This window comes from Crocuta crocuta, unplaced genomic scaffold, assembly GCF_008692635.1.
Source record: "Crocuta crocuta isolate KB4526 unplaced genomic scaffold, BGI_CrCroc_1.0 scaffold140, whole genome shotgun sequence".
Lineage (NCBI taxonomy): Eukaryota > Metazoa > Chordata > Mammalia > Carnivora > Hyaenidae > Crocuta > Crocuta crocuta.
This window is the reverse complement of record NW_027527775.1, coordinates 7,590,635-7,602,798: the sequence shown is the minus strand read 5'-3', so window position 1 is coordinate 7,602,798 and position 12,164 is coordinate 7,590,635. Positions and strand designations below refer to the sequence as shown.

Below are 12,164 nucleotides of genomic sequence, written 5' to 3'. Positions count from 1 at the left end.
CATGAGGCTGCAAGTACTTTGAGGAAGGAGATTTTACTTTAATCATTTTCATACTCCCAATGCCCAATGCAAATAGAGGCAGAGAGGATGGGAAGCAGGGGGCTATGGTCTTGGTTTAAGGTATCTGGACTAACAGAGTAAGTGGCACAGGAAGGTTTGAAATGTGAGAAAGAAAGCTGGTGCAAAAAGCAAAGAACTTGCTCATGGTTAAATTTGGTACTTGAGCTACATTGATTTGTTTATGAATATGGGTATGACAAGGGGGTGACCTTACTTATTATCAAAGGAGGCTGTTCTAGACAACACTCAGCAAAGGACAAAATCTAAACACCTGATTGTTCCATTGACCATTTGCCTCCCAGGTCTCCTGGTCTCTGTGAAAACTGTGGGAACGGGGAATGTGGATATTTTGATCTGGTCATTGAGAAATAGACGCCCCAGTGCAAGCAAGGATGAGGTGCTCCTGTCCAAATCACTTTTAATATTCTTTGCTTTTCCAATTCACAACAGCTTAATGAATTCAAGATCCTCAGATTGCCTTAGGTTTGGGACTTTCTTGTCATCGATCCAGGGAAAGAATGTTCAGGAAACTTCCCCCATAAAATTAAAAGTGCTTTGATATCTAGAGCATATTCCTGAAACACCATCTTGGGTTCTGGCCAAACTTGTTCGGTGAGGTTTGTCATCCTCCACTAACAGCTCGGCTGGGAGTAGACAGCCAGGGAGGGTGGCCGAGAGGAAGGCTGGACAGAAGGACAGGGGGGAAATGAATAGTGGTGCTTTGTTCTCCCTCTCACAACTCCAGCCCAGGGCAGCTTCAAAGTAGAGATCGGCGCCTTTTAACCCTGTCAAACCTAGAGACCGTTCAGAACAGCACACCAATTCAACTAGCATTTTTTTAGGACTTATCATATTCTAGATTCTGTAAGGTATCTCTCACTGAGAGGATCAAAGTGTGGAAATAACTTAAATATCATTCAGTGGGTATATAATAATATTGGGACAACCACAAAATTATTTTACAAGATAGACTACAATCATATGTATTGATAAGGATGGGCAACCAAGATATACAGTTGATATATATATATATATATATATATAAAATGGTACCTGTTTTGTTATTTTTAAAATATTGATGTGCCTGGGTGGCTCAGTTGGTTGAGCATATGACTTCTGCTTAGGTCATGATCTCATGGTCCATAAGTTCAAGCCTTGCATCAGGCTCTGTGCTGACAGCTCAGAGCCTGGAGCCTGCTTCGGATTCTGGGTCTCTCCCTCCCTCTGCCCCTTCCCCACTCACACTCTGTCTCTGTCTCTCTCTCAAAAGAAATAAACATTAAAAAAATTAAAATAAAATATAAATAATGGCCAAAGTGTGTGTTTCACAGCTCTAGAAGATGCAGTGACCTTCCCTAGTTCAGAAAGCTAGGAATGGAAAAGATTTTCCTCTCTAACTGGAAGAGGGAGCAGACCCCCGAATCTAAGCCAGCACCCCTTCAGGCAGGCTGTGGATTATGGTGGTCTTGGGGCTCTGGGAACACGGCAGCCCTAGCAGATGACACCTCAGGGTTCCATGTTTACCATACCTTAGTGTCCCCCAAGCCTCCTGTCCCATGACCAAAACCACCCCCCAGTCCACAGCATCTCCAATTCAGAGCAAGACTCAATAACCATCAACCCACACCCACTCCTGGGAAGTCTAGGAAGCATCAGAGTCGGGCAAAAATATAGTAGTTACCGCTTCTGTGCACCTGCTATATAACAGCCTTAGCCGCATCATTTCATTTAATGCTCTTACCAACTTATGAGGCTTTGACTGTTGTTATCACCATTTCATGGGTGAGAAAATAGAAGCTCTGCTAGTTAGACAACTTACCCAAAGTCAGAGAGCCAGCATGTGACAGCCAGGATTTAAAACTAGCTTTTGTCTGGCAAGGACGCCCAGGGTCTCTCCACTACAGAGACGGGCTTTGCACGGGCCAGGAATTTGGGCCAAGAGCGGCTTGCAGCTCAGGAGCACTAATTAGCATTAGAGATGTGACTCAGAGGCCAGGAAAGAGCCTTCTCGTTCAAAGTGTGCTTCTCCATCCCCAGAACACAGTTCTCTGTAGGAGGATTTTGATTTAGAGTAATGTGCGCTAAGGGGTAAATGTGGCTCAGCCTTCCTAGCAAGTAATAAAGATTTTAAAAGAGTAACTTGTTAACCTAAATGGCTTCATGGTTGATAGAAAGTACAGGGGAAACTAATGGGGTGGGGTGTTGGGGGTGGGGAGTTAAGGGAATTTCCTTTTAGAGAAGGTCTTTGAAACTGAAAGGGATTCTAGGTCATCTGGTCCCATTTTACAAACATCTTTATTTATTTTTAAAGTTTATTTATTTTGCATGTGTGAGAGAGAGCGAGCACAAGTTGGGGAGGGGCAGCAGAGAGAGGGAGAGAGAATTCCAAGCAGGCTCCGCACTGTCAGCACAGAGCACTGACTTGGGGCTGGAACCCATGAACCGTGAGAGCATGAGCTGGGCCAAAATCAAAAGTCGGACGTTTAACGGGTTAACTGACTGAGCCACCCAGGTGCCCCTGCAAAGATGGCTTAATATAAATTCCCCCATGTCACAATAGTTTACACAACTATTTTTTATTAAAAAAAATTTGTGTCACGTAACCCCCTCTCCCCACCTTATTCTAAACAGGAAATGGAGACGAGATTATTGAAACGCAGGTCTAAATATGTATTCAGCATTTACTGCACATCCATTTGCCTGATACTATGCTCAAAATAGAGAAATCAAAATAAAACGCATGACCCCAAGAAACTCACAGCGTCCTGCGTGTATAGTATTTTCTTGGGTACTGCGGCGGCTCAAAGAAGGAGGCGATACCATGCCTAGAAGGGCTACTTTAGCTGAGTCTCAAGTGTGGCAGGTGGACGCATTTACTAGGCCAGCAAGCAGGGCAAGAACCTTCTAGGCGGACAGCCAGGGAAGGGCAATTGGAAGGAGGCAAGTGGTCCTCGCAGGAGCTGAGGGCCCTGGGGGGGGAGGCAGACGGATGTAGACCTAGAGCGGCAGGTGGGAGCAGAGAGGTTCTAGGGACGGACGTCGCCCAGAGCAGGCCGGCCAAGCTGCTTAGAGGGCCGGAGGCCACCGAGGCCTGGGATGGCGGGCGGCAGGGGCGGCAGGCCGGGAAGGGCAGGCCTCGGCACACCCCCACCGGCGTTCCCTCAGGCTCACACCAGTGCCTTGTAGGAGCCCATCCACCAGGGTGCCTCAGATCCAACAGCCAGGCCAGACAACCACAGAGGGAAGACCTACATAACCCGCCCGAATCTGCAGCTGAAAGGAGTGTTACTGCCTTAACAACAAGTATCAGTAGGACAGTTAATTTATTTTAAGTATTAATGAACCTGAAGTGAAGTCCATCGTAAGCGAAAGGGCTTTCTCCCCTCCCTAGATAATTCCACTGGCTAATGGAGGGATTTCGGAAAGTGCTAATGATGACAAGGCTGATGTTAATTCAGGACTTCGCACAGCCGCGCCCTCGCCCCTTTCCGGGCCTCACCTCTCTGCCCTGTTCCTTCTAGCTTCCTCTGGCCTCCGCCAGACATGCCATCTCAGCAGCACTGGACGGACTCTGCAGGCTTCCTGGCAGTCTCTGTGTGACCACGAGGTCAGGGTGGCCTGATTCCTGTTTGCCCAAACACAGGAGAGCACAGTGGTTTTTTTCAACCTGTTGTTCAACTCCTGATAATGCAGAGCCGCGGAAATCTCTCTTCTCAAGCTCCCCTCCACTGACAGCCGCACCCACACAAATGCAATGCAACAGCAGTAACACATTTAGAAGACCTTTCTCTGTTATTTGGCCCCCAGAGGATTACTGCATCAGGAGGGGGGCAGGGTGGGGTGGAAACTTTGGCTCCATACAGCATCACAGAATGTTGGTTAGATTCAACTTTGCAGGTGAAGAAATTAAAGTTCAGGTAGGTGAAGTAACTTGGATCTGGTCAGAGAGCTAGTTAGTGGCCATAAATCAAATCTTACCTCTTGGCCAGTACCTTTCTATTATACCTCTTCTTAACTCCTTCTCAAGCCAGTTTTAAAAAGAACTATCTGGAGACACAAAATGAGAAACAAAATGATTATAGAGATAATCATTTGATGATCAATCACATTGGTCCCTTGGTTAACGATGTAAGTATTTCCCTGAAACATTGTCTAGGGCAGGTTTTTGCTGAACCGTATTAGTTTCGTCAGATATTTCTTCCTTGAATTCTTGCAGCCATCTCTAAAGAAATGGACCAGAGGAAAGCAAAATTTCAACTCTAAAAAGAATCTTTTAGGCAGAGAGAACTCTTGCCAATCTGAATGTTTAAACCTCCAAAAATGGTAGTAGATAATAGATGGCAAGAGCGTTTATAGTTCAGGAGTCTAAGAATCTGCATATACTTTATAAATATTAAGATAATATTTCCAGAAAATTGGCAGATCATTGACAGATCATGAAGAATATATTTTCATATTTTATATACATGCAACACAGAATTCATCTCCCTGACTTGAACCTAAAATCTGTGTACTTAATCACCCTTTACCAGAATTACTTTGCTCCGAATCTAAATCAGCTGAACAAAGAGGTGCCTGAAGCCTTGGGTGGGAAGAAATTTATCCTTTAAAAACTGGGTCTCTTGTAAACAGAGGCTGCTAAAACTGGAAAAGAAGCTTACCAGGTCAGGGTCCTTGCATTTTATACTCTATCCCTCCACATTTCCCAAAACAGGATTTTTAGCCATTAGAAGACAGACACCTTCCAAGGATTGGAGAAAATTTAATTATTTGAAAATTATGATGATATAGTTATGTGCTGAGCTGTTACCACCACCAGGATTAAATTTAGTTTTTAATTCATCTAAATTGTGGTGCGTCATAATTCACTCGTTTTTGGGTTTTGAAGTGTTTTCTTTGTTTTTTGTTTGGGTGGGCTTTTTTTTTTTGACTATTAAAATGTGTATCATCTAAAGAAGAATGTTCCAACCGTTTGGACCCAGTTATTCTGCTTCCAGGAATTCATTCTAAGGAAATACTTCAGAAGGGAAAAAATGCTAATCATGCAGAGATGTTTATAATCAACTTTATTTATGATGGCCAAGAAGCAAGAATGAGTAAGAACTGGACAAAGGTGAAATAAACTGTGACCGCAATTCAGTTAGAATCCTACGTGACCATTAAAACTGATATAGAGAAAAGCCTATGAGAAGCACTCACATATGAGTATTATACCTCATAATTTTACACTTTATAGAGTTTACAAATTGGCTTTATACTACACTGCCTCATTTATTCTTCACGATAGCCCTGTGCAATAGAAGCGATTCTCTCCGTCTTGTTGGTATGAAAACAGACGAAAGGAATTGAAACGATCTGTCTGAGGTCATTCATGAAATATTCAACACATTGACCACAACAGTTTAAAAACCATATGTACATAGATCAAGACTGAAAAGACCATAACAAGTTGCAAATAGTTGCTCTGTTCAAACAAAATATTTTTCTCCATGGGTGTATATGTGTGTGTGTGTGAGAGAGAGAGAGAGAGAGAGAGAGTGTGTGTGTGTGTGTGTGTGTGTGTGTGTGTGTTGGTAAAACTCCTTTAAACACTGAATGCTTCTAGGATTATTTATCCCAATCATTGAGCTATGTTCATCAACTTCCTTATCAAACATCAAAACCTTGGGACTCCTTATAACATAGGGTCTCTGCTCTTTGCAGATATACGCCAACCATATTGGCGGCATCCTGTGTTCCCATACAGACAGGAAGATTGACTGGGGTGGCCAAACGAGTGGCGCTCACATCTGCCTGCCTGCTACGCCCCCAATCCCAACACCACCATGTCCCCATGGGAGCTCACCCCCACTCAGTCTTGTTTAAGGCATTTACTGATGTATCCACTGAAGGGACACCTCTCTGAAAATTAAAGCCGCAAGTCCTTTGTTTAGTGCTCAGAGCTGATTTCAAGAGCGGTGCCCTTTGAGTTACATTGTCACTACCCCTGGATTTGTCTTCTCTCAATGACAGATGGGGATTGGTGGTAAATACTCCGACTCCCCACCCCTCAAGTGGGACAGCTGTCAGGTGCATATGCTTCACCTACTGCTAAGATTTCTCCCAAAAGATTAAACCTTAGTTGTCCAGAAGGGTGACTTGCTTGATAATATACCCTTTTGTTTGTTTTCTCCTCTTCCATGTTTCTCCCTCTCACTTCCATGCCACTGTTTCTTGGGATCATCTCCCAAATAAACTATTTGCATTCAAGTCTTTGTTTCAAGATCTGTTTTTGGAAGAACCCCAAATAAGACACCATATTTCCTCAGGGAAGTCATCACTTCTTTGGGACACCAGAGATGTGGGGCTGCCGGTCCTTCCATTGGCTGTACACACCCCGAAGGCAGGAAACCCGGGTGACACAGTACAAGAATGGCCCCTAGGAGAATAAAGTAGCACAGAGAAGGCTGGGCAATGCGCCTGCAGGAAATGGGGTGCAGCAAAGGGAACAGAATCAGCACAGTGCTGTCAGACATGCATGTTAGTCGGCCTTGCTTCTTTGATTGAATGTCGTGTGGCCTTGGGACCATACGGGCCCCTAGGATTTATTAGGCTGACATGTATTTCCTGATTTTCTGTGACAGACGCACTTTATTACTGATACACCGATATATATACTGATGTATAACAAAAAATAAAAATCATGCTTTTAAATGAAACGAGTCTTCTTTATTAAAAGTACACATTGTACATTTGTGATTTGGAAGAGCCTACAACTCTAATTTGGTCTTCACTTGGGGTCGATCATCATTAACCCGTGACACTGTAATTAAAAGTTACCACCAGTCTCAGGTTAGGGCATAGATGAGAAGACAAGCAAAATCCAGAATTGTACTGACACTGCTGGACAGGCTCAGTTGTAAAAGCCGTGTACATATGGTTTATGAAAGTTCTGCTTAGGGGAAGCAATAACGAAATGTAATTTCAAGTCTTGTTCACTCTTAAATGTACTTGATTTAGTTCTTCAGGATACACACATTTAAGAAATGTCTGGCTGTAGAAAGAAAAGGCCAGCAAGAAACAACACAATGGATATTTGTTAGGATACATATTTCCAGTCCCTTCTTCCTTCAAAATAATCGTTCTTTCACTTAAAAAAAAAAAAAAAAAGAATCTGATTCAACTGATGTTAGAATTTGCAACAAGAATCAAGGCAGGATTTTGCTCTTTTGATAGGATGGTTCATTATTCTGTACGCGATGCACATTATACAATACCCAGAATAGATTTTCCTCCCCTATGATTATGTCCCGTTAGGACACTGGAGCACGGCAAACATCAGAGCATTGTTCATATTTGGCGTGAATGCATTTGATTTTTTTTACTGTGGTGAAATATACATAACTGAAATTTACTATTTAACCCTTTCTGGCTCTACAGTTGATCAGCACTAACTACATTTAGAGTGTTGCACCACCATCACCACCATCCATTTCCAGAACTTTTTCATCTTCCAAAACTGAAACTCTGTCCCCATTAAACATGAACTCATCATTCCCCACTCCCCAAACCCCTGGAAACCTCCATTCCACTTTCTGTTTCTACAGATTTGACTACTCTAGGTATTTCCTATCAAATGAAATCAATGAGATACATCCTTTGGCATTTGGCTTATTTCACTCAGTATAATGTCTTCAATGTTTGTCCATGTTGGAGCATGCATCAGAATTTCATTCTTTTTAGGTCTGAATATTATTCTGGGTTTGTTTTTTTTTTAAGTTTATTTATTTATTTTGAGAGAGAGAGGAAGAGAAAGTGAGAGCGGGAGAGGGACAGAGAGAGAGAAGGAGAGAGACTCCCAAGCAGGCTCCGTGCTGTCAGTGTGGAGCCAGATGTGGGGCTCGATCCCACAAACTGTGAGATCATGACCTGAGCTGAAATCAAGAATTGCATGCTTGGGGTCCCTGAGTGGCTCAGTCAGTTAAGGATCCAACTTCAACTCAGTCATGATCTCACAGCTTGTGAGTTCAAGCCCCGTGTGCTGTCAGCACAGAGCCTGGAGCCTGCTTCAGATTCTGTGTCTCTGTCTTTCTCTGTCCCTTCCCTGCTCACACTGTCTCACTCTCTCTCTCAAAAATAAATAAACATTAAAAAAAATTTTAAACAGAGTTGCATGCTTAATAGAATGAGCCACTCAGGCACTCCAAATTTTTAAATTTAATATTGATTTAAACTCTTAAAACTTACCCTGTGAGCTTAAGGAAACTTAATTTTCTTACTTAAAAGTGGACCTTTTTTTTTTTTTAATCTTTGTATTCATAGTGCTGCTATCTGGCATCTAAGAACTTTGAAAGAGATTTTTTTTTTTTTGGCTTCAAACAGTGGCAGATGTTTTTCAAACATGAGTGGCCTTCTATGAACAAAGTGAGCACGTCTGCCCTGTCAGAAGGTGAGAGAAGACCGATGAAACAGACGGTCAGTTGTGCATCAGCCCACATAAGCCAAAAGCGGATTCTTATTTTGAAAGCCATGCAGAAAAGATGTTTAGTGGAGCAAATATGTGGCTCCAATAAGCATTTCCACTCTAAGCCACTGGCACTACTCCTGTAGCTATTGGCTCCAACGGTTGCTAGGTAACCATCTTGAATACGACACCTAGCAACTACTGACTGCCGTCTTCCTTTTCTGCTCTAGAATTCTTTCTGTTTTTTTAAGATTTTATTTTTTTAATATTATTTTATTTTGGGGGGCACCTGGGTGGCTCAGTTGGTTAAGTGTCTGGCATTTGACTTAGACTCAGGTCATGATCTCACGGATTGTGGTTTCGAGCCCCACACTGGGCTCTGTGCCGAGCATGGAGCCTACTTGGGATTCTCTCTCTCTCTCTCTCTCTCTCTCTCTCTCTCCTTCTCTGCCCCCTCCCTCTCGTGTGCTCTTTCTCTCTCTCTCTCAAAATAAATAAATTTTAAAAAGTTAAAAAATAAATAAATAAAATTTTTTTTAAATTTTAGAGAGAGAGCAAGAGAGTGCACATGCGTAGCAGGGAAGAAAGAGACAGAGAGAGAGAGGAGAAGAGACTCTCAAAAGGCTCTGTGCTCAGCAGAGTCCCAGGTGGGCATTGATCCCAAGACTCTGAGATCATGACCTGAGCAGAAATCAGGAGTTAGTCCCTCAACCAACAGAGCCATCCAGGAACTCCTATTTTTTTTTTTTTTTTTTAAATAATCTCTACACCCAACATGGGACTTGAACTCACAACCCCAAGATCAAGATGAGCCAGTCAGGAACTCCCTGCTCTAGCATTCTTTGAACAGACTTATAATTCCCAGATCCAGTGGAATATCGGAAATCCAGGAGGGAAGGGAGAGAGAGAGAGATCTTAGACTGTCAGTACCTAACCTTTACATTTTTAAAAATTATACTTCTTTGTGTTTCTCCCCAAATTTAGTAAGTATATACTTTTGATATAAACAAAACAAAAGCTAAATGTATACTGTTTGGCCATTTAAATAACTCCTTTGTAAGGATGATGAATTAATACAAATAACACTCTGGATCAATTAGTATTCAATGCAACAGCATAATCTTTTTGTGGACAAGAGTCCACTTTAGCCATCCTTTTCATTGGCTGGAATTAGGTGCTTAAGACCCCAGAATATCTTGCAAGGGAGTTATATCATGAAAAGTTATGCACACTCATTTTTTTTTGAGTAATCTAGCAATTGGTGGGGGAACAAAAAGCAGAGAGAAAAGGTACAAGTAAAAGCTGTACTAATTGGGATTAGATTTACCTGTGACAGGAAATTCAAATTAAGAGTGAGGTAAACAAGGGAGAAGTTTCTTTCTCATTCTACATAAACTCAGCTGGGGTGGTGGCTCCACAATCGTAAGGAAAAGATTGGCTTCTTCTATTTTCTTGTCCCTGTCTTCTACCTCATGTCCTAGATGGGTGTTCCAGCCCGGCATGGAGTCCTATCTCACCCAGTAGGAGAGAAGAAAAGTGAGGAGAAGGGCACCCCTCCCCCCGTTTCTAGGAAGCTAACAGGAAGTCTCACATTCCGCTTCCAGCCGGAGCACAGTGTGAATCTACATTTTCTTTTGCCTGCAGTTTTCCACACTCCACACATTTCCAAAGTTACTTAGGTTAACACTTTACCCCTTACCCCCCCCACCCCCACCCTTGTTTCCACAATTGTGATACAGGTAGTTTTGTCACATTCTGCATTCCATCCTGGGATCCCTTGTAAATTTGCATGCATTAAGGTTTTCTCTTTGTGCTGGAAAATTCTACTGGTTTTGTTCCATACCTTTTTAAATGTTAATAAAATGTACCATTTTGATGTTGTTTTCATGAATTATCTTTAATGATTTAGTATTTTAATATCAATTTTATATAAATGACAGCAAATGATTTACTCAGGGTTGCACAGCTGTTGAGTGGCGGAGCTAGGACTCAAACCCACCTGAGTGACTCTCCAAAAACCCCCTCTGTGGCCGCGTCATTTTCTTTTTCTCTAGAATCTTAATCTCTGAATGTTCGCCTATGACCAGGAAAACTTCGGATTTCCCTGTGTAGAGCTCTTTGCTCTTTCCCATGTATTGGCATAGCACTCCCTAGGTATGAGGTCAGGTTTGGAGAGTGGGCATGAAAGGTTTGTGTTTAGAATTGTCAGCTGCCACTGAGTGAAAATGGCACACTGATGACTGATTTGATAGTAGATCGATGAAGGGCAACAGACCAAAGTTGTGGATTGGGCCTCACTAACGGTCATTTGGAAAAGCCCATCCCATCATCCATGCCTTTTTCTCTGTGTCATACTATTATCTGAGATCAGTCAGCACCCATCTGCAATCTCGGCTCACGTCAGCTGCCCAACAGCTAGCCAATACTTCCATGTACCCATCCCTTACCCCCTCATTTCCCCGCTGTGCCCTCTCGCCCCTCCATTTATAATGTGCTCAATAGGGTTGCTCCCCTTCTATTAGTGGTGGCTGGTGGCTGTGGCAGCTGAAGGACCTGGTGCTAGAGCAAAGGAAGGAAATAAGCATTGTGTCAAAAGGTTGCAGTCTGAGGAAGAAAACAACTGACTTTCTCATAGAAACTCAACTAAAATTCAAAACAAGGCCACTGTAGTTTTCTCTTTTGTGACCTGTCACTTCAGTGCATTCTATAGTGGAGGCCATTAACTGTATTTCCTTATTGATTCACCCTTTCTTCCTCAGTAACAGAATTGTTGAGTGATACCAAGACCATGGCCATCCAGAATAAACTAGTTAATAAAGTTGCCTGCCATAGGGTATACATCAACAACAATTTGGATACTGCTATACATGCATACTGAAATTGAACAATCAAATAAAGGGATGGTGATGGTAGGAGTCCAGTAACCCATTGTTGGAGCAACGAGAGGAGACTAGAATGATCTACATGGTAATGGATTGAAGTTGGACACATCTATATGAACTCATGTTTAGCTTAACATAGATACAAATAGTTACATATAGAAATATTCATTCATATGTGTAAATCTATGGTTTAGTATATGCACCTATGGTCCCTTTCTCTCAGCTGAGAAGCAAAGACATTCCAATAACAATGAACATATCTGTCATCCAGATCCTGATTATATAAAAAAAAATTTTAATGTTTATTTATTTTTGAGAGAGAGAGCAAGTGGAGGATGGACAGAGAGAGAGGAAGACATAGAATCTGAAGCAGGTTCCAGGCTCTGAGCTGTCAGTACAGAACCCACATGGGGCTCGAACTCACGAATGGTGAGATCATGACCTGAGCTGAAGTCAGATGCTTAAACAACTAAGCCATCCAGGTGTCCCCAGATCCTGATTTCTAATACCATTCTCTAATAAAAACAATCAGGGTTCCTTAATGAAATGGCTAGTTCTAGGACTGGGGCATGAAACGTACAAGATGAACCTGGAATATCTTATAAACCCAGAAATTAAGGAATTAAGGAAGTGCTTCAATACACACACACACACACACACACACACACACACACACAAAATGAGAGTATGGTCAAAGGAACAAGGAGCCAAATAAAAGAGTCTGAGAAGAAGTGATAATTAAAAATATTTGGGATGGGATCCTGAAACAAAAAAAGGGC

At 42.4% G+C, this 12,164-nt stretch overlaps 1 protein-coding gene across 1 annotated transcript in view; it reads left to right on the top strand.

Moving 5' to 3' along the window:
- The first annotated feature begins 247 nt into the window (after window positions 1-247).
- MFHAS1 (multifunctional ROCO family signaling regulator 1) overlaps window positions 248-12,164 on the top strand; it is a 126,316-nt gene continuing 114,399 nt past the window's right edge. The window contains exons 1-3 of the mRNA XM_077773246.1: window positions 248-251; window positions 2,941-3,369; window positions 3,519-3,667. Coding sequence (XP_077629372.1) covers window positions 248-251; window positions 2,941-3,369; window positions 3,519-3,667 — 582 coding nt within the window. The remainder of the gene's footprint in view (window positions 252-2,940; window positions 3,370-3,518; window positions 3,668-12,164) is intronic.